The 23653-nt window shown below is 40.0% G+C and overlaps 2 protein-coding genes across 6 annotated transcripts in view; one reads left to right on the plus strand and one right to left on the minus strand.

Annotated features, from left to right (window-relative positions):
* The window catches only part of KLHL32 (kelch like family member 32), a 244095-nt gene extending 240601 nt beyond the window's left edge, over window positions 1-3494 (plus strand). For all 3 annotated transcript variants that reach the window (XM_056566148.1, XM_056566147.1, XM_056566149.1), the window contains one exon: window positions 2648-3494. In XM_056566148.1, coding sequence (XP_056422123.1) covers window positions 2648-2809 — 162 coding nt within the window. In that variant the 3' untranslated portion in view covers window positions 2810-3494. The remainder of the gene's footprint in view (window positions 1-2647) is intronic.
* Window positions 3495-4617: 1123 nt separating this feature from the next.
* The window catches only part of MMS22L (MMS22 like, DNA repair protein), a 143990-nt gene continuing 124954 nt past the window's right edge, over window positions 4618-23653 (minus strand). For all 3 annotated transcript variants that reach the window (XM_056566152.1, XM_056566151.1, XM_056566153.1), the window contains 9 exons: window positions 18078-18214; window positions 16543-16685; window positions 15780-15939; window positions 12938-13107; window positions 11162-11367; window positions 10694-10860; window positions 8134-8230; window positions 6223-6390; window positions 4618-4980 (listed from right to left, as the gene is read on the minus strand). In XM_056566152.1, coding sequence (XP_056422127.1) covers window positions 4899-4980; window positions 6223-6390; window positions 8134-8230; window positions 10694-10860; window positions 11162-11367; window positions 12938-13107; window positions 15780-15939; window positions 16543-16685; window positions 18078-18214 — 1330 coding nt within the window. In that variant the 3' untranslated portion in view covers window positions 4618-4898. The remainder of the gene's footprint in view (window positions 4981-6222; window positions 6391-8133; window positions 8231-10693; window positions 10861-11161; window positions 11368-12937; window positions 13108-15779; window positions 15940-16542; window positions 16686-18077; window positions 18215-23653) is intronic.

Here is a 23653-nt window from a genome sequence, read left to right on the forward strand (position 1 = left end):
TCTGGCATCAGTTCATATTAAAAAAAAAAAAAAAGTTTTCCACTGGAGTACCCCTTTAAAGGTTAAAAAAAAGGTGAGGTCAAAGCTCAGCCTCCCCCTTGTAAAGTGATGTATACATAGATCACAGGGCATGCCTAGAAATCACACAGATCCAAGGTTATTTCCATGAATGCAATATGGCAGGGTCTCATGATATGAAAAGTGCATGGAAAACCCATTTGGTCTACAAGGTGAACAGCCCAAAATCATAATAATTCCAGCACACTTGACTATCTTTCTTTATATTTGCTTAAAATCAAATATTTTTGCAAATATAAATGGCTCATTTGGACAGACACTACATGTATCAGACTGCACTGATCCTTTCTTAAAGGGGTTCTCCAGTAGAGAAATTTTTTTTCAAATCAACTGATGCCAGAAAGTTACAGATTTGCAAATGACTTCTATTTAAAAATCTTAATCCTTCTAGTACTTGTCAGCTGCTGTGTGCACCACAGGAAGTGTATTTCTTTCTGGAGTTATTTTCGGTCTGACCACTGTGCTCTCTGCTGAAACCTCTGTCTGTATCAGGAACTGTCCAGAGTACAAGCAAATCCCTATAGAAAACCTTTCCTGCTCTGGACAGTTCCTGATACAAACCGAGGTGTCAGCAGAGAGCACTGTGGTCAGACAGAAAAGAACTCCTGAAAGAAATGCAGGAGATGAGAAGTACTGGAAGGATTAATATTTTTGAATAGAAGTAATTTACAAATCTGTTTAACTTTCTGGCACCAGTTGATAAAAAAAAAATATGTTTACCACTGGAGTACCCCTTTAAGCTCAAGTAATTTTATCAAATGTGCTGCAAAAGAGACATAATTGTCTGGCCCAGACCCTATTCAATGTCCATGGGGCTTGTTGTAAAGCATATATCTAAATGCTGTTAAAACAGCTCAGGCATGATAGCTACCCCAATAATTGTAATAAAAATTGCTTACAAAAAAAAAATAAAAATTACAATTAGAAAATAGAAAGATTAGGAGAAAAAAACATGTTGTAAAAGAAGAGAGGGAGTTAAGCATATTTTTGGGCAACTTTTCCCCCTGATAATAAAAGGGTCAGACAGTTAAAATCTAACATGCCACATCCTACTCTCCCCCTGACATTATGTCAGGATGCAGTCAGTTGGTCCCATTGAAATAGGTTTGCATGACTTTTCATTAACATGTATGGAAACCTTCAAGTGTACCTATCATTTTAACAATCTAGTGACATGTCAGATTTGTATTGGTGGGGCTCTGGGCGCTAAGACCCCACTGATTGTCAGAAGGGGCACCTGGTGTGCAGCAATGCATTACTGCTACTTCATTCAAGCAATCAGTGTGGGTCTCAGTATCTGGACCTCTACCAACACCAATTTTAGAAGTTTGTTGAAATGATAGTTACCCTTAGCCATCCAGCTTTTCTATAACAAAGAACAAAACACATTAATTGCTTAGACATATTCATTACTATATTACAAAACCCCAAATAAATTTAATACACCTCCATTCATCTTACCTTTGCTGCCACTTTGCATTCTCCTCACAATGCATTCTAGGACTATGAACTGTGTGTGGATTCAAGTAAGTGTTCACCACAGAAAACAGCAGGAAAGCAAGTATTTGCAGGCAATATAAGATCTAAGGGTACGTTCACACGAGCGGATTTACAGTGTATTTTACGCTGCGGATCCGCTGGTGAAGGCCCCCCTCTATGCTGTCTTTACATGTGCCTGCTTGTAAGCAGACACCCCACAGCGATGTGCGAGGGCGTACTCGCACATCGCGGCCCCTCTCCCTGCTATGAGCTAGGCAGAGAGCTCCCGCGATGTGCGAGTATACTGCGACTCGCACATCGCAGTGTGTCTGTTCGTAGCGGCGTATTGCCGCTACGAGCAGGCACATGTGAAGACAGCATAGAGCGGGCCTTCACCAGGGGATCTGCAGTGAAATATGCTGCGAAAATCCGCTCGTGTGAATATACCCTAAGAGTGAAAAGGTTTTCTTTTAAGGCTTTGGATAAGTATATAATAAAATATTTGTATCCATTTTTTACTGTACAGTGGTCCTTCATCTTACAATGGCCTCATATTATAATATTTTTTAGCATACAATGTAACTTGAAACCATACTCAACATACACTGCTACAGTCAGCCCAGATCTTTGAAACGCGCTGATGGGTGGAAGAACGGACCAATCAGAATGGGCAAAACCCGTATTACTGAAGTGCATACCCTGACTGGCTGTATCTTAGCGCCTACTTACAGTAAAGGGAGGTACTACATGTTCTGCAGCTCCATTTTCGGTACACTGTATACTGTACAGGACCCTGAAGAAGCTCCTGTCCTCTATATAGACCGTGACTTACAGCTTCCAGCAGCTCTTTCTTTTATAAGTAAAGACTTGCTTTATCTACTTACTGTAACATTTTGGGGCTTCAGAACCAATTACCAGGTTTCCATAGAGTTTTGCTCTCAAAATACAATGGTTTTAATGTACAATGGTCGTTCAGGAACCAATTAATATTGTAACTTGAGGGACCACTGTAGGATTTAAATTTTATGAAAGTCTTTCATGTGTCTGTGCTATAAAATGTGAACCAATGCTTTTTTCCCTTCACTTCTAGGTGCTGGATGTTAGCAGAGAAGGCAAAGAAGAAGTGTTTTATGGACCTACACTACCTTTTGCGTCCAATGGCATAGCAACATGCTTCTTACCTGCTCCGTACTTCACATGTCCCAATTTGCAGACTTTGCAGGTTCCACATCATAGAATAGGCACAATGTGAATATTTTCTTCACAAACAATCCAGAAAGAACACAAAATATTTTCTTGTGAATGAGAGATATAGCCGAGGTAATTAAAACACAACCTTTAAGGTTTGTACCATTTTTTTTTTATAGCTATATATCTGAAAAAAGCCTGTTCCAGGTGACAAGTCGCTCTAATGCCATAAGCATCAAATTATATTGTAAGCTGTTCAGTGCAGGAAATCATTGTGCCTGGAAACTACTGTACAGTATTGCAAAAGAATATTCAACATTATGATGCACAGAGAACAGTGACTCAGCAAAAAATTCTATACCCGTTTCCCAATAAACTAGAGAAAAGGTGTAATGGTTAGACCACTACGCTCCACAGTTTGTCACCGTCTCCACTGTCACTAAGCATCTGCACACATTTTTAAAGGGCAATAGATAATGACAAGAATTTCAACATATGCAACTGACTGGATGTTTGTTAGGCAAAGAAAACGTCAAACACAAAAGATTACTATAACTTCATGACGTGTAAATATTTTCCATGTCGTTCCAATCTTAACTTCAGAGCAGAACTTTGCAATTACTTTCATACAAAAAAAAATAAACATCTGTAAAAGGAACTGTGATAAAGAAATGTTGAGCTATTGCATTTCCAATCTGTCAATTTTGCTGCTAATAAGTTATTGAACAATAAAGCATATATTTCATCAATCTTGAGAAGCAAAGAGTCTCCCTCCCCAGATTTCTGTATGTATATCTATATTTCATGCACAGCATGCTTCCAATATCCAGAAAAAAATATCTAAAGGAATAAACAATACTGAAAATTAGTGAAATAGAGAAAAGAGCATTGCAATTAAATTCAGGAGTTGGTTGCACAACTTTGTAATAAATGTTTGATCTAGTGGTTTGAACAGGTATGTATTTTCAATAAAGAGAAAAATGTATTTGACAGAACTACACACCTAGTATACCCACAAAACTGTATCTCCGGATCTCCCCGAAGAGGGCATGTTGCCACAGCTCCATACCATGGTCAACAGTAATCTGTGCATGGAGTGGAGGTCACTCTGTGCATGGACAGAGCTGGTGCGCCGGGCAGGAGGATTGTGGGGGTTCCCAGCATTCCGACATCCCGCGATCAGACACTTATCTCCTATGTTGTGGATAGGGGAAAAGATGTTCACACTGGAGTTTCCTTTTAAAGGGAAACAAGCCAATTATTGACCTAAGTAAAAGACCTAGCAATCAGCCAATGAATGAGCAAAAGCTTTTTTCTCGGCTGATCGCTGGGGTTGACTGCTCTAAAAATCATTGTTGGTAAGCTTTACGTCTTACTGAGTAAACTGTGGGTGACAATTATGCAAGTAAAGAGCCACACAAATAATCCAGCGATCACTAGATGAAACTTATAAAACCAGCGCTGAACTGTTTGACCTACTCTTTTAGCAGAAATGAGGGTTGAACGGAGGGTTGGAGGGTTGAACATGACAGTGCTTTTCTCTTTTGTTTCAAGTGGCACCTAGATTCAAAAACTCCAAAGTATTAGCACCCTTACTGATCAGCTGTTCTGCAGAGGTAATGCTGCTACAAATGAACAGATCTCCATTCGTTGTGTATATGCTGGAGACATGCATCTGTGTTGCCACCCAGCTGACCAGATATTGATTGCCTATCAAAAAAAAATAAAAATAAATCTAAACAAATAAATATCATGCCACCCCCACCAAAAAAGCCCTAAAGTATGTGTAAATTCATATAATTATGTTTCATGTAGGAGACAAATGTATAATGTTTTAAGGGTTACAGAAGGAAACAACCACAAAACGTTTTTCAAAAATATTTTATGATAATAAACATTATCCAACAAGTAAATCAACAACATAACTAATACACATTTTGGAGGCATATATACAAGATTTACACACAACTTCTAGAAAAAATTTTATAGTACAATTCTAGCATGGAATAGATCAGGTTTTCAGAGTTATTTATTTTTTATTTTTTTTTAACAAAAAACAATATTCTTTCAAAGACATGAACAAATACCAGTCTTCAGAACAGAACTTTTGCTGAATGTTTTGTTATGGTGGGGTTGTGGGCATTTCTAATAGACTAACATCTTTCATTTTCAAGTGTCTGTTGCTCATCTTGTCCATGTTCACCCAAGTGTGACAGCAATCTTCTGTAAGCCTCCCTACGGAAGTTGAAAAAATTGGTTTAAAAACAGATATACCTTTCTGACAAACAAAAGGTTGGCAAAGTTTTAGAGAATACTGGTTTTCCATTTATTTTAGCTGATGTTTAAGTGGTTTTACTTGCCAATGCATTTGTCTGCTGTATTCTGCACTTTAACATACAGTATTTCTTACAAACTACCATAGCTTCCAACTGTAAGTTAGTTTTCACATTGGTTGGTAATTTTTTTTTGCATATATATCAAAATATTAAGTACATACACAAACACAAAGAGAAGCTAAGTCTTGGAGTGGTTGTCTGTGCTAATACAAGTGCCCCAAAATGCACCTTTGTCCTTTTGCTTTCTTTACAAAGTAACCATTGAAGTAAATAAAAAGGTAAGACATCTCTATTTTAGATCATATTCTAAGTTGTTCTATAAGAAATGCACAAGAAAAAAAAAGGGAAGACACCAAAACACATAAATGAGATTACTGAGGAGCAAGAGCCTTGTTTATTGTCCCTTCTATTTATAAGAAGGCAACCAACAACTGCCCCATAGGTATCTACTATCTAAAGGTACCTACTACCTTAGATTTATTTAAATGGGCACCGTCAGATCCAAAATCATTTTATATATTGTTACTGATGAAAATTGAAGACCTTTTGTAATATGGTTGTGTAACATTTTTGAATATTTAATAAAGAAAATGGCTCCTGAAAATCCCACCACTAGGGGTCCCCATACCTACTGGGACACTAACTAATCCTGCAACAGCATAAGGTTGGTCATGAGTCATGGACAAAGCTGCATGAGCAGACACACCAATCACCTCCCACCACCTCAAGGAGGGAACACTCCCCCTTCCATTGAGAGGATTTCTAACACTGTGAGCTAATGAAAAGAGGGTTTTTTATAATAAATATAGATGATAGAGGCAAAACTTAGATGTACATGGTATTTAGTACATTGTACTAAATAACTTTTTATTGTGTGGGATCTAACAGGTACAAGTCAAACCTGCTGATTTTATTAGGACCATCCATCCATCCATCTAATGTTTATAGATGGCTGGTTTATGACTTTCCTGGACAGTAGATGTTGTGGGAAAGAAGGATGAAGCAATTGGATTTTAACATTATTGTTTTGTTCTCAGAAAAAAATAGCTGTTTCCAAAAGGTGTCTTATACCCCTCTTCCCTTTCAGAAGGCAAGCATGCTCAGTTTTGAGGAATAGATAGACAAGCAAAATCAACTTTACCTGGATGAAGCATTTCGTCCAAGGCCGCGTTTGTGCTCAGACTCTTTAAGGCTTTGACTGATGGTGGGAATCAGGCTACCCACAAGTGACTGGTCTAGTACAGCAAGAGTCTCCAAAACAGAAAATACCTGATGGTCATACATCACTATGTTATCCTGAATAAACTGCCTGCAGGTAAAACAGAAGAATCTTGAAAAATAAACTCTATAAAATATATATATTTTTTAAATTATGCAAATAACCTTATAGCTAGGCTGACATGCCTGAAACCAATGCATCTGCTGTACAACCACTGGCAAAATGTATGTTCTCTCCATACTTCTTCAGAGGATGATCACTCAAATAGGACACAAAACAAATGTTTACAGGGGGTTATCCAGGAATAGAAAAAAGTCTAAAGATCAAATTTCTTTCAAAAACTACTCCCATCTGTCTCTAGGTTGGATGAGGTTCTAGTCAACTTCGAGTCAAGTTGTAATACCACACCCAACCTGGAGACAGACAGGGAGCTGTTTTTGAAAGATATTAGCTCTAGTTTTCTATTCTTGAATAACCCTTTACAGTTACATATTCTGGCTTCAAGATACACCTCTAAAGGTAGGGTAGTCATATTTTCTGCAGTTGATTTTGCTACCCATTGACTTCAGTGGGTAGGAAAATTTGAAGCAGCAAATATGCAGCAAAATATGGCATATGCGTGACCCCACCCTAAGAGTAAATTATTTTAAGAAATGGCATAGGTTAGTCCAATCAAGAAGAAAAATTATGGCATCGTAATTTTCATCATCACGCTGGTTTAAACTTTTTCAAAGAGGGATTGATCAACTTTGCAGAATTAAGCCATATCAGGCACCAATTTTATTGACTTTTTAGTTAATTTGTTCAGATGTTTCTGCCACAGAAATCCCACTTCCAGCATCTGCAGTAAGGAGAGACTTGTCTATTCTTTCTGTTCTGAGACGGCACATTTCCAATTGGTCCTAGCAGCCACCAGAACTTTCATATGTGCAGAATGTCCACTTGTGTTTTCCGGGTGGACATTCTGCACATTTTACTACTGTGTGAACATACTTTAAAAGGAACCTATTAGGAAGAATGACTGGGCCCTGCAAACACATAGCAGAAATGTACTGCAGCATTAGAGATTAATGAGACACCAGCACATAGAGGTGACCTAACTACTCTAATAGAGTAGTGTGGGGGCACTATTACTCTTTGGGGCAATACACATAGGGAGGTGCTTTTTTTGTGTGGATGGTGCAGGAAATAGAGCCTAAAAGTGCGGATGTTGCTGGAAAAAGGAGCCTAAAATGTTTGGCAGTTTCTGCAGAGACAAGCCTAGGCCACGAGAAGTCTTCCTGGCATCCTTGGCTGGATAGAGAAGAAAAAGAAATATTGTATATTCCTTGGGTGCCAAAAACACTAGGTACACCCCCATTGTATAGGATTAATCTGTTGCTGCTCTGCTAGTACAGCACGCCTGAGACAGATCCCCCCATGGCAGGGACAAAAGCCTAGTAAAAGCAGCTATGCAAACCAAACACACTCTGCAAGCATGTTGTGGAGGTGCCGATAGTTTCAACAACAGGCATGGCTGTCATTGAACCTCTTCATTGCTCCACTTATGGGGTTAAATGACTGACATCAGCATGATCAACCAACCCAATGACTGCCTATGAGGTGGAGCTCCACTCATTAGCACACTGCATAGACCTCTTGTACATCCATGATGTACGTGACCTTAAGGCTCAAGCGGCTATACTATACATGTATATCATGTGTCGCCAAGGGGTAAACACCCTTATTATGAGTGTATTAAAAGAAAACACATCTCAGCTGTCCTGAAAAGAATCGAACAAATAATGTGGCATAAATCACAAGCTTCCCAATACTACTTTTCAGAGGCTGTACCTTAAATTTGCTGTTAATCGTGTTGCAACATCCCCTAGTGGTGCAGCCTGAGAGCATTCAACCATGTGCTGTAGTGCTTCTGTAGAAAGCTTCTTCACTGCATTTACAAAACATAAAAGCCCCGATTAGGTAAAGAATTGCAGGTATGTCAATATGTTCACATTCTTATTTAAAACTATGCACATACAATTTAAAGGACAAGTGCAGCGGAATTACACTTATCCCCTATCCACAGGATAGGGGATAAGTGTTTGATCGCTGGGGGTCCGACCGCTGGGACCCCCCTCAATCTCCCTAACGGGGCGCCGGCATTAGCGCCCATGGTGACGTAGCGTCGACCTAGAGGTCGACTGAGACGCCCTGTCTCCTCCCCGTCCCCATACAGTTCTATGGGGGATGCGGGGAGGCACTAATGCTGCCTCCCTGCCTCTCCCATAGAGATGCATGGAGGAGGCGTGCCGGCCGCAACGTCATGCAGCGTCTTGCACGCCCCCTGCACGGGAGAGCCGCGGCCCCGTATAGGAGATCGCCGGGGGCCCCAGCGTTCGGACCCCCCGCGATCAAACACTTATCCCCTATCTTGAGGATAGGGGATAAGTGTATGTACCGCTGCAGATGTCCTTTAAGGAGAGTCACATATCGTAAACCTACAGTTATGAGTAACATACCTAGAAAAAAATATCAGTTATAATACAAAGCAAACTGTCTTATTACTTTTGAATAAAACAGCAATTTACATGTGAGCCTTTTTAAAAAATATTTTCATCCATTTTTTAATGTAGGTTTCTGTGTGGTCTAGTGTAAAAATGCATATGATATTTTTTGGGACTACAAGGCTAGGTTCACACTACAGAATTTCCAATAATGCTGCTAAAAGAATGATCTCATCTCATCTTCTTTAGGCAGAATCCAAGCGAAATACATTGCTATGTATGGGGATGGCAATGTTCGTGCTGTCCTAGTGCCGACTGCAATTGGAACCTAAGAGTACGTTCAGACGTGCGGATTTTCACAGCGTATTTCACTGCGTATCCGCCACTGAAGGGCCGCCGCTAAAGGACCTCCTATATATGACCTCCTCATATAAGACCTCCGCCTTTATATGTGCCTGTTCGGAGCGGCAATATGCCGCTATGAGCAGACACACTGCGATGTGCGAGTCGTCGAGCACATGCGCAGTATAGTCGCACATCGCGGCAGCTCTTTGCCTAGCTCATTGAGCAGGGGAAGCGGCCGTGATGTGTGCGAGTACACCGTGCATGCGCGGCGACTCTAACATCGCAGTGTGTCTGCTCGGAGCGGCGTATTGCAGTTCCGAGCAGGCACATTTAAGGGCACCAGAGGTCCTTCATCGGCAGATCTGCAGCGTAAAATACGTTGTAAATCCGCACATGTGAACGTACCCTAATTCTGTATTGTAAATCTAACTTAAGACTTACTTTTTTTTTTGCCAAAAAGTCCTGACCGCTTCCTTACTAATAGAGCAAAGGCTTATTTATACAGAGCTTTATAATCTGTAAATAAAGCCCCCAGGTGATTTATTATTTTTTCTTTATCTATAAAAAAAAAAAAAAAAACGAAAACGAAGGAAGTATGTTTCAAATTTCCCTATTTTGACCAACTATAACCTTCTAATATTCCGTATACGAGGCTGTATGAGGGTTCATATTTTACACCGTGATCTGTAATATTTTTGGTCAAACTTTTTGCATACATGTAACTTGTGACAGGATCATCAACACAATATATTTTGATAGTTGGGACATTTACGCATGCACAGTTACCAAATATGTTTATTATTATTATCTTTTGGCAGGAGGTGGGGTGTTACTTTTTGAGATAAAATAGGAAAAAGGGTGAATTTTTATTGGGGGAGGGGCTATTCATATATTTTTTAACCATTTATTTTACACTTTTTATGCCCCCATAGGGGATTATCTATAGCAATCGTTAGCTTGCTAATACTGTTCACTGCTATGCACTGATCAGAATTAACGGCAATCTACTTCTCTGGCCTGCTAGAAGGCAGGCCAGAGAACCAAGAACCAGACCTCTGTCCGCCATCTTGGCTGATCTAATCACCACTGTCGTGGCGAGGGAGATCAGATCAGTCATTGGAGGCGCCGCATTGCCACAGATGCCATGATCAATATTGATCATGGCATCTAATGGGTTAAGGGCAAATGACAGCATGATTCCTGATGACAGTCATTACCAGCGATTCCCTTGCTGCTGGGTTGAAGGGTGCCAGAAAGTTATTTTGATTTTAAAATGACTTCTATCTTAAGCCTTCTGTTTGCTACAGTGGAAGTTGTGTAGTTCTTTTCAGTCTGACCACAGTGGTCAGACTGGAAAGAACTACACAACTTCCTCTGGAGCATACAGCTTGAAGAATTAAGATTTTTAAATAGCCATTATTTACAAATCTATATAACTTTCTAGCACTAATTGACTTAAAAAACGTTTTCTGCTCCGGAGTATCCCTTTAAATAGGTTTATTAAGATTTTAAAATTACTAACAGGTCACAGCATCTTTACTATAAATATTTTTGCAACTTACCCTGAGGTTCATTGACCAATATCAGGCACTTTAGAATAGATGGGAGAAGAGAATCTGCATCTGCAGCATCAATTGTCTTGGTTCTCTGGAAAACATCCACTATGAACGACAAAATGGCGGCTAATCGGGGAGGTGGTGCATGACCTTTAAACTGCAAGTAGCCATCTCTAAAAGACAGTGAGCATAACAAAGAAAGCATAAGTGTAAATATGTCAAAGGGAAAAAAATATATATATATATATAAATATATGAGGAGCTCAATTATGAAGGCAGTATATGTGGGCGGTACTTCACAATAAAAATTATTAACTTCTCAGATTACTTGAGTCCCATACTCCCTTTTACGGTGAGAAAACAAAAAATAGAATGAGAATGTGTCAGGAAAAGGGACCATCATGTATGTTGTTTGTGCCAATTGCAATTTTATCAGTACAATTGCATGCCCCTCAAATGTGATTGTATGCTCACCGTATGATTTCCATTACAGGCCTCCTCAGGTTGGTTGTGTGTGGACTCTGAACAGAATCACACAGGGCTAGCAGCACAGGGTGACTTCCTGATACAGAAGGAGCACTTGGAAGAAACCTTCCAAAATACTGTTGAATAGTCATTTTCAGCTGCTGTTTTACATATGCAGATTGAGCTTGTGACTGACGAGATATGATTGCTAGGCCCTGAAATGTAAAGTATTAACTCGTCACAATTCTATCATTTAACAAAATTAATAGGAATTACAGCCAGAATATGACAATGTTGGACTTTTCTGGTTAACAACAGAAAACTTAGGTTTCAGCAAGGAGAGCCAGTACCTTCCAAGAACTAACTAACGTACAGAGACTAAAAGACTATGCCCCAGCAAAAACTGCCTCTCGAGTGACAGCTTAAGGTGGATATCCTGTAAGATAATATAAAAAATCCATTTATACCTTAAAAGGAATTAATGTGTTTATTCTGTCATATGGATCAATATGGATCCTGCTATACCAAATACCTAGAGTATAAACTTTCTGCATGGTAGTGTTATGTCTGTTAGTGCACCACACAGTTGTTTTGTGAAGTACTCAATAGTCTAACAGATAAAACTACAACCTCTGTCAAAGTTACAAGCTGCAGTCACTATTCACTCATCCCGGCTGTTTGTCAGCGATTCCCAACCTGGGTGCCGTCCGGCACTGCCCAGGGTGCCGCGGGATTTTGCCATAATTTTTTATTTTCTTGAACTATTTTCTTCTGTACTATCTTCTGTCACAAAATAACGTCAGTTATCAATAACGGACTATAATGGATTAAAACGGATATTTAAAAAATCCCATAGACTATAATGGGATTTTCTTACGGACGTATAGGATTTGGTTACTGCCAGGGACAGCCGATTTTAGGACGGAACTAGCGACGGAACTTGCTAAACGGAGTAATTTGCTAGTGTGAAACAAGCCTAAGACGTAATTTCTGAGTAGCTTCACAAAGCAGCACTGTAATTATTTATTTATTTTTTACTCATCAACTTCAGTCGGGGTTCCCCCGCAAAAAAAAATTCTGAGGTGCGCCCCCAACCGAAAAAGGTTAGGAAACTGCCTTAGATGCTGCAGAGTTATCTGCTATCCTAGCTGTTGCAGGCAGCCTATACTCTCTGTGCAGTTCCCATGATTCTGTGTACTGTTCTTGCACAGTTTCCACAACACACTATTATGGCACAAGGTAGAAAGGGGGTTAATATAATTTAAGCCTATATTCTGTGCATATTTGATGTGCAGGATTTGAAGATGCAGATTTCAATGTAAACTAAATGACTGAACACAGCTTCAAATCTGTAGCTTCAATTCCTATGTATCAAATGTGTGCAGGATATTGTATGTGTGAATATACCACCCCAAATCTAGATGCAGCTTTTGGTGCTGTTTTTTTTTTAACTCATTAGTGGATACAATTTAGAGGAAAAAGTTTTTTATGTACCCATTTTCCCAGCTTTGCCCTAAAAACTGTACCAAACATTGCCAAAAAAACTGCAAATGTGACTTTCACCTAATAGGACAATTTTGTTATGCATGAACTTCCTATGATTCTGACTACACAATAAAATTCTTCTAGGGAAAAATATTATAATTATATATATACACATACACACACACACACACGTGCTAAGGAAGGAACATTATTTAAAACAAATCACAGAGCACTGTATATTTCATTATTCAAGTTTTGTCTTACTTCTAATCAGAGCAGTATCGCACTTGAGATATATACCTGCAGAAAGAGAGGGAGGGTCTCCCTTATAGCGGACAGCATGGCTGGCAACAAACCCTTATCTTGTTGGAACAAGGCATGTGGTAAAAGCAGGTAATCAATGATGCGGAAGAGGAGCTGCTGTGCTTTGGAAGTGGCCAGAATCAATGCCCAGTACCGTACAAGATATCCTGGAAAGCAGACAATAAAGAGAACAGATAAAATAGCGGCAAACAATCCTCTGACTTGGCATACCCTCAGGAGCCAATCACTTCTGGAGTAGAAACATACTTTGTATGAAGGAGAGGGTGGCACTGAGAATAGATCAGTAGAGACAGTAACAGGCTAATGGATGAAGCCTAGCAGCTGTATTAGGTTCTCTCAGCACTAGCCTTCCTAGCTTTATCAATTGATTAAAGGGGTACTCCGGTGGAAAAACTTTTTTTTGTTTTTTTTTTAAATCAACTGGTGCCAGAAAGTTAAACAGATTTGTAAATTACTTCTATTAAAAAATATTAATCCTTCCAGTACTTATTAGCTGCTGAATACTACAGAGAAAATTCTTTTCTCTTTTGAACACAGAGCTCTCTGCTGACACCATGAGCACAGTGCTCTCTGCTGATATCTCTGTCTATTTTAGGAACTGACAAGAGCAGCATATGTTTGCTATGGGGATTTTCTCCCACTCTGGACAGTTCTTAAAATGGACAGAGATGTCAGCAGAGAGCACTGTGCTCGTGATGTCAGCAGAGAGCTCTGTGTTCCAAAAAGAAAATAATTTCCTCTGTAGTATTCAGCAGCTAATAAGTACTGGAAGGATTACGTTTTTGATAGAAGTAATTTACAAATCTGTATAACTTTCTGGCACCAGTTGATTAAAAAAAAAAAAAAAAAAAAGGTTTTCACCGGAGTACCCCTTTAACTTCTACTGCAATGTACATTTCTTTATTGGAGGAAAAAAAAAAAAAAAGGAACTTGTTTCAACATTTCATAGTGTGATCTACTCATAGCAAATACAAGTAAACCACAACATGAAGAGGAAGATAAACATACCATATTTATCGGGGTTTACCACGCACCGGCCTATAACACGCACCCTCATTTAAAAAAAAAAGTTTTTTACCCAAATATCCTTGGTAAAATGAGGGTGAATGTGTGTGCATGTGTATACCCTGATACACTGTTTCTGACCCCGCAGAAGCCCCCAGGAAAGGCAGGGGGAGAGAGGCCATCGCTGCCCGCTTCTCTCCCCCTGCCTTTCCTGGGGTCTAGATCCCTGCTGCCGCCGCTTCTCTCCCCCTGGCTATCGGCGCCGCTGCCCCATTGCCTCCCCCCATCCCCGGTTGTATAATTACCTGTTGCCGGGGTCAGGTCCGCGCTGCTTCTGGCTCCGGTCTCTTGCGTCGTTGCTATGCGCTGCGAGGCGCAGTGACGAGTGACGTCTTCAATGCGACGTCACTCGTCATTACGCCACGCAGCGCATAGCAACGACGCAAGAGACCGGCACCGGAGCCAGAAGCAGCGCGGATCCGACCCCGGCAACAGGTAATTATACAACTGGGGATGGGGGGAGGGGAGAGGCAATGGGGCAGTGGCGCCGGCAGTCTCTGGACCCCAGGATAGGCAGGGGCAGAGAAGTCGGCAGCGACGGCAGGTCTCTGGACCTGCAAAAGCTACTGCAGTTCATTGATTTAAAGTGTCCGCTTTAAATAATTGAACTGCAGTGGCTTATCGGCGTATAACACACAGGTAGAATTTAGGCTAAAAATTTTAGCCTAAAAAATGTGTGTTATATGCTGATAAATACGGTAATTTCATGGATTTTTGGAAGAATAAAGCTACAAGGTCAGGCTGTGAGTGCCAGTAAATTCTGCAGAAAAGTTCATAGGCAATACACAGGCATTAGTCAGCACAGTATTACATTCACTGGCTCTATAGGACACGGTGAGGAAAGTTGTGGGAAGTGTGGGTTTCACAATTCCTCTTGCCAAGTAAAAAGAAAGACGGGGCATTATTGATAAAGGACAGGAAAACTTGTTTCTAAAATTTTAACAAATAAAACTGAATCCGTCATCATTATCCTACCACCTCCCACCCCCAATCACACTCAACCCCCTTACCTACCAAAAATATCATTACAGTCAGTGGCTGCACCTTTTCTCCAGTGACACAAGTAACTCACTACTCCAACATATCAGACTGTCATAAACCACCAAAACCTTCAAAAGAAACCTGGAAACCATCTCTTCAGAAAAGCCTACACCTACAATAACCCTGCTGTCACTACACCACCATATGAACAGTTCCTTCTCTCACATACTGCTGTCTGCTCGCTTATAGATCATAATACCTAAAGAGAAGGGCCCTCTGTACTGGCCTGTCATTTATTAGGTTTGTGATTGTTGTACTCGCTTTCTGTCATCTGTTAAATTTGCAACAATTTTTAATTCTCTTCTTAGTGTAAAGAGCCAACGTTGCTTTACAATAAGTTTCCTAACTATTTTTACAAAATGCAGATACAGATCAAGGTTTCTCATAATGTAAGACCGGTATCACTGAAGTGATCATAAACTATAAATGCCTCTTCCTGACTGCAGCAATCTCGGGTTTACCAATATAAATAACTAATGTGCTTATTTTAAATCTCATCTTGGAGAACTAACAAATGCATTTACAATTTTGGCTTGGACCTTGATGAATGGTGGGGCTCTAACACCACAGTCTTCTGGCTGGTGGGGCTCCAGTAGGCTTCCAGGAATGTGTCCTTTATGTAGAATAAGCTAAGGCAGGTCTTTATTTAAGGTTTAGCTTTCAGCACACTAATAGATCATCCCAATACATTTAACCCAGTAGCAGCACTCACCTATAGTTCTGTAAGTAATCTGCAAGCCTTCCACAGGGCCCCTCTTAGTCAAGTATGGCTTTACATACTTTAGTATATCTCCAATGTATTCTTGGCATTTAGAGACCATAGCAGACTTTTCTGACAGCATTTGTAAACTACCATATGTTGTACCTGTTGCCTGAAAAGGGGAGGGGGGGGGGGGGGCAGGGGAAAAAAAAAAAAAAAAGAGGAAAAAAAATGTAATGGTTTTAAACTCTAAGCAATCCTCACAGTTCAAATGCTAGTTTACCCTTGGTTTATTAAGTGCCCATTTTACTAGAAACCGATGCATGATGGTTTGCACCACAATATTTGTGCCTTGTTTTCAAAATTTACTAAGCACAAATATTGTGGCACAAACTCTCTATGAATTACCATACATGCATTTCTGGATGAGGTGAACATCATTAGAAAAAGGGACACCCACACTATAGGTTGGTGCGGTGATCCTCCTGTCAGTTTCCCTTTAACCACAATGACGTGGTTCTACATTTAGCACTTTTTAATGCATGAAAAGGCAACATTTTAATGTTACCATCACCTGTGACTGGCTTTTCAGAAGCTGATGGTAACTGACTGTATGGTCAGTCTTTTAGAAAGAAAGAAATCGTGACAATTAATAAAGCTACATATCCTGCTGTCACAATTGCAATCTTCTGGTTTGGTGAAATATAGTTGAGGTGAGAAATTCTCTTCTCTAAAATGTGCAGAATTGTTAGTTTGCTAGGATATTTAGAATTACCTTGATAAACTGCAGAAGAGCCTGCTTTGGGTCTTGTTTGTAATTTTTTTTTTCAATTTGTGCCTTGTTGAGTATGTTTTCTGCTTCAGGGAGCTTGAACACCAGTCTAGTGAACTCCACAAGCTGCTCTGCCAGAACTAAGCCTGGTAAAAACACAAGGACAACTGGTGTTTACTATAATAATGTTAAAGGAGAACTCCAGAATATAAAAATTGTCCCCCATACTCCCGGCAGAAAAAAATTTAAGATGCATATACCTTCCTTCGTTCCCCCAGTGCCTCCGGTAACCGGCAACGGTCTCCGCCATGATCCTCTTCCCGGTTGCCGGTGGTCGGAGAGTCATACTGCGCTCAGCCAATCACCAGCCGCAGTGACGTCCCGACTCGGCCGCTGATAGGCTGAGAGGTAGTGTGAACGCTTCAAGACACAAAATTCTTCACTACACCAGCACCTGCTGCAGGGGCCGAAAACGTCACACTGCCGCTCAGCCTATCGCCGACCGAGTCGGGACTTCGCTGTGGACGGTGATTGGCTGAGCGCAGTATGACTCGCCGACCACCGGCAACCAGGAAGAGGATCGCTGCGGAGACCAGTGCCAGTTACCGGAGGCCCCGGGGAAGCGAAGGAAGGTATGTACATCTTTATTTTTTTTTTACTGCAGGCAGTATGGGGGACAATCTTTATATTCTGGAGTTCTCCTTTAATTCAAAACACAATTTCTACTATCCAAGAGTCCTCTGTGGGACTTGACCTCTTACACCAAATAGAATTACTCACTGGTAAGGACCCTGTGCAGTCTAACCAGGTTCTCCAGAAAAAGAAATCCCGGCACTCACTATGATCTTCTGCCAAGTGAAATGTGTTTATTGAAAAACACGGTACAGATACAATAATTGATGCGTTTCGGCCAAAGCCTTTATCATGTGAGTCTGATAAAGGCTTTGGCCGAAACGCGTCAATTATTGTATCTGCACAGTGTTTTTCAATAAACACATTTCACTTGGCAGAAGATTATAGTGAGTGTCAGGATTTCTTGTTCTACTACTGCCATTTATTCCACGTGCACCACCAAGGGACTTGAGTGCCGACCCTTGTTTGTTCCTTTTGTAACCAGGTTCTCCAAACTTTGCACCCCTGGTCCACTTATCAGTCAAGACCTCTGCTTGCACAGGGGCTACACTGATTTTGTTACCATGGCTGTTTACTTAACTGGACGGAACGGTAAGGCCAAGTTTACCCCTCAATTTTACCATGGCAAAAAACTGACTTTTTTTTTTTATTAGTAGATTCAAATCCAAAGCCCTTTAATTTGTTCTACTAATAACAGTAGTCAGGTAATTAGCTGAAGGAAAAAAAAATACACAATACAGATAGATATATATATAGATATATAGATATATATATATATATATATATATATATATATATATATATATATATATATATATATATAGATATATATATATATATACACATACACACATATACATATACACACACACACACACACATCCATGCAGATGAACAAAACCTACCTGATTCATTCCCTGTTTTAATTATAGTGCCCACTGGCAGATCAATATACATCTGCAATACACATCGAATCCAAGATCGTATTGACAAGGCCTGATAAGTGAAATATCCAATACCATTGAGGGCTTCTGTCAATGCACTGTGAAATAAATAGTTTTATTATATTCATTTTTATTTTTTAAATATACATTTAAAAGGCTTTTTTTTTAAATATGCAATGTACTTTGAATGTAGATTGTCTTCAGCCCCCATGTTACAGCCTTGCGCTAAAAACAAAATCAAAATTAAATTCAAGTTCTCCTCCATCATTCTGCACTCAAGATCTAATAACAGAATTTGAAATTTCGGCATTGTATTTAGACCCTTTACTCAGTACCTAGTTGAAGCACTTTTGGCAGAGGTTACAGCCCAGTCTTTTTGGGTATGATGCCATGGTGCTTACACACCTGGATTTGGGGGTTTTCTGCCATCTTTCTCTGCAGATCCTCTCAAGCTCTGTAAGGTTGCATGGGAATGTCGGTGCAGCCATTTACAGGACTCTCCAGAAATCTTCAGTTGGGTTAAAGTCAGGACTCTGGGCGATCCACTTAAGGACATTCACAGAGTTATCCCTAAGCAATTCCTGTGTTGTCTTAGGGTAATTAACTTGTTGGAGGATGAACATTCGGGCCAGAGCACTCTGGATCAGGTTTTCATTAGGAATATCTTATTTTCTCCATTCAGTTTTCCCTGATCTCTGAGTAATCTCTCTATCCCAGCCACTGCAAACACCCCCACAGCATGTTGCTGCCATCAAAATGCATCACTGTAGGCATGGTATTGGGCAGGTGATTAGCAGTGCATGTTTTTTCCCCAGACAAGATGCTTCCAATAAAGGCAATAAAGTTCTTCGTTTTAGACCAGAGAATCTTGTTTATCACAGGCAGTTTGGGGGAGATTTATAAAACCTGTCCACAGGAAAAGTTGCCCAGTTCCCTACAGCAACCAATCAGCTTGCTTCTTTCATTTTTAACAAGGCCTCTGCAAAATGAAAAAAGCAATCTGATTGGTTGCTATGTACATCAACTGGGCAACTTTTCCTTTGCACAGGTTTTGATAAATCTCCCCCTTTAGTAGCAAATTTGAGTAGACTTTCATGAGTAGTCTTTTCTGGTGACTTGGCCCTTCTCTCCAATTAAATTTTGAACCTTAATTTGTGGTCCATGCGAGTAATTCAAGCATCTTCTGCAGAGACAAGTGGACAGTTTCTCAATTACATAATTTGGTGGGGCAGCCAGCTCTAGGAAGAGTCCTGGTTATTGCAAACTTCTAATCAAAAATTATGGTGGCTAATGTGTTTGAGCGAACTTTCAGTGAAGCAGGAATGTTTTACACTCTTTTCCAGGTATGCGTGTCTATAACATCCTGTCTGAGCCCTACAGGCAGTTCTTTCCTTCTCATGGCTTTGTTTTAGTTTTATGCATTGTCAGCTGTGAAGCATTATATAGACAGGAGGCCTTATGTAGACAGGGCTGTATCTTTTCAAATAATGTCCAATTAGCTGAATTTACCACAGGTGACTGCAATCAAGGTGTAGAAAAATCTCAGAGATGATCAAGAGAAATTGGAGGAGCCAGAGCTGAATTTCAAGAGTCTAAATACTAATGAAAAATTTAAGTTTTTCATCTTTTAATAAAATATGTAAACATTTCTAAAATCTTCACTTTTTTTATTGAGTGTAATGACTGAGGAAAAACTTGATTTCTATTTACAGTTATGGCCATAAATGTTGGCACCCCTAACATTTTTCAAGAAAATGAAGTATTTCTCACAGAAAAGGATTGCAGGAACACATTTTGCTTTACACATGTTTATTCCCTTTGTGTGTAATGGAACTAAACAAAAAAAAGGGAGGACAAAAGCAAATTTGACATAATGTCACACCAAACTGCAAAAATGGTCTGGACAAAATTATTAGCACCCTTAACTTAATATTTGGTTGCACACCCTTTGGAAAAAATAAATTAGTGGCTTCCTATAACCATCAATAAGCTTCTTACACCTCTTAGCCGGAATGTTGGACCACTCTTCCTTGGCAAACTGCTCCAGGTCCTTTTCCCAACAGCAATTTTAAGATCTCTCCACAGGTATTCAATGGGATTAAGATCTGGACTCATTGCTGGCCACTTCAGAACTCTCCAGCGCTTTGTTGCCATCCATTTCTGGGGGCTTTTTGACGTATGTTTGGGGTCATTGTCCTGCTGGAAGACCCAGGATCTCCGACGCAAACCCAGCTTTCTGACACTGGGCTCTACAGTGCGACCCAAAGTCCATTGGTAATCCTCAGATTTCATGATGTACACAATTCAAGGCACCCAGTGCCAGAGGCAGCAAAACAACCCAAAACATTATTGAACCTCCACCATATTTCACTGTAGGTACTTTGTGCTTTTCTTTGTAGGCCTCATTCCGTTTTCGGTAAACAGTAGAATGATGTGCTTTACCAAAAAGCTCTATCTTGGTCTCATGTGTCCACAAGACGTTTTCAAAGAAGGATTTTGGTATACTTAAGTTCATTTTGGCAAAATGTAGTCTTGCTTTTTTATGTCTCTGTGTAAGCAGTGGGGTCCTCATGGGTCTGCTGCCATAGTGTTTCATTTCATTTAATTGTCGACAGTGCGCGCTGACACTGATGCTCCCTGAGCCTGCAGCACAGCTTGAATATCTTTGGAACTTGTTTGGAGCTGCTTATCCACTATCCGGACTCTCCTGCATTGACACCTTTTATCAATTTTTCTCTTCTGTCCACACCCAGGAAGATTAGCTACAGTGCCATGGGTTTCAAACTTCTTGATAATGTTGCGCACTGTGGACAAAGGCAAATCTAGATCTCTGGAGATGGACTTGTAACCTTGAGATTGTTGATATCTTTCCACAATTTTGGTTTTCAAGTCCTCAGGTCGTTCTCTTCTCTTTCTGTTGTCCATGCTTAGTGTGGCGCACACAGACACACAATGCAAAGACTAAGTGAACTTCTCTCCTTTTTATCTGCTTTCAGGTGTGATTTTTATATTACCCACACCTGTTACTTGCCCCAGAAACAATCTTATTTTTCCACAATTTTGAAAGGGTGCCAATAATTTTGTCCAGCCCATTTTTGGAGTTTGGTGTGACATTATGTCCAATTTGCTTTTTTTCCCTCCCTTTTTTGGTTTAGTTCCAATACACACAAAGGGATTAAACATGTGTATAGCAAAACATGTGTTACTGCAATCCTTTTCTGCGAGAAATACTTATTTTTCTTGAAAAATTTCAGGGGTGTCAACATTTACAGCCATAACTGTATTTTAGCACATAGCTGCAACATGAAATGTGGAAAAAGGTCTGAAGACTTTCTGAATGCATTGTGTGTGAATATATTATATAACAAACACACATGCACCAAACATACGCAGTAATATATGGCATTTCCTTTTTGTATAAGTATGGCACTGTACAGTTTTTATGAAAATATACACGCACATATACAGTGGATAGAAATGGCAGGTACTTGTAATGTTAAAAATCGAGAAAAGATAAATCATGTCAGAACTTTCCACACCTTTAGGCTAGGTCCACACAACAGAATTTCTAACTGGAATTCCACATAAGAATTTCAGTCAGAAATTCCTATGTAGCGTAATCCCATTGCTAGCACACTTCATGCTTGTGGATGTGTTTATTCTTCAGGTGGAATACGCACCATAGACATTGCGGTCTATGGGGATGGCAATGTCCGTGTGGTCCTAGCGCCGAATGATTCCATAATGGGAAGCTCTGGATGGAATTATTCTGCAGTGTGAACCTAGCCTTAATGTGAACTATAGAAAAAGAAAGACTGGATGGCTCTCTAATCTTGATAAAACAATGTATAGACCGAGCAGCACGTTACACACCAAACCGTAGGTGTAAAAAATGGAATAGACAAGTGCAAAAATAGAATTACCGCTCAAAGTCTAAAATATATGGCCCATATGCATAAATAAAATTGGCATAATATGGTTTATTATATAGATAGTATACACAAATTGTCTCAACTGGCAGGGCCCTTGTGAGTGAGCATACACATCAGAATGATAAAAATAAATAAAATAAATATGATTACAGGAATAGGGTCAAAGAAAATCAATGAAGTCTAAAAAGGACTGGAAATTCTCAAATAAGTCTGGGCTTCCTCAGTACACTTTCACAGAGTGCAATACAGTCATTAGATCTAGCATTAAATCTGATAGAGTGCTGTGTGGTTGGCAACAAAATAGAGTTGTTCACCCGATCAGAACAAGTCCCCTGAGTGTAATAAAGTCACTAGGACTAGCAAGACAACCGGTCGTGTAGTTGGCAATAGAATGTAGGTGGTGTATTGCTCAGCCGATCAGCGCAGGTCCCCTGGTACTTGCTGTCGGCTGTATAGGAAACAGCGTGCCGATGCAGACCTTTAACAGTGACACGGACTGATAAAACGCCGGTAACACTGTTCTACGAATCTGCAAACCTTCTGGTTCTTGCACGTCAATCCTGGATAAAGTGCAGACCTGGATGCTCTCTAAGGTAGCAGTGGTAGTTGGTAACAGGGCTCCTGCTGGTCCTTGATACGGGTGGATTATAGGGAAGTCCGGATGGATGCAGGTTGGTGTCCTTGTGGTAAAATAGCAAACTCATATATCCTACGTAGATCCCAGGGTGTAATTATTACCGAAACCCTTTGGGAGGTCAAGCCCCCCTCTGGGGAAAAAACCCTATACTAGGGCACCACTAAAAACAATCTTTATTGGTATGCGTTAAAAGTAACTATATAAACATGTAACAGATAGTGATGTTATTTAAAATTATCAATTTTTCCTACAATTTTCTTTTATATCGGTGGTGAAACAGTAGCTTCCTCTATCACCAATTAATTAGAGGAGGCTAATTAGTACCATCCTTTATAGTTTTTGGTGGTATATCTAGAGGTAACAATAGCAACAGCCCTTTGAGAGGTCTCTGACACCTTCTCTTTACTGTATAAGAAGGGGATGTAAACACCCCCCTGATACTTTATGTATACTAGGGCAAATGTATTTGGTACCTCCACCTATGGCTACTATGTCACCACTTTGTATGTTTATTTATTTTTACTTATGTGGTCATACAGAGTCCCTGTCTAAAACGATATCGCCGGTCCACCCGACGTTTCGCCAGAGAATTGGCTTTTTCAAGGGTAACGCGGCTAATGGTGATGTTTGTGTGCATGCTACTATTTATAATATTTGCTCATGGTGTCATTTCCAGTTTCATCCCTGAGTGTTTCCAGCCTTTCTTGCCTATCATGGGACGCCACGCCTTGTGGTAAAATAGCGGGCCAGAAGCAGTAAAGTTCAAACGAAAATAATAATGCTGGAATTAAACACCCTAGGGACCTTCCTCAGTAAAGTCAGCATATTGTATACAAAGTATAGTATATGGTACTTGATCAATCAATGTATATTTATAGGTTCTACTATGCATATCATTAACAGTTTACTTCTGGAGTCAGATACAACAACAAGTGGGAAAAAAAAGGAGGATTACAGATTTAAAACCG

Source organism: Hyla sarda, chromosome 3 (assembly GCF_029499605.1).
Source record: "Hyla sarda isolate aHylSar1 chromosome 3, aHylSar1.hap1, whole genome shotgun sequence".
In the NCBI taxonomy this organism is placed as follows: domain Eukaryota; kingdom Metazoa; phylum Chordata; class Amphibia; order Anura; family Hylidae; genus Hyla; species Hyla sarda.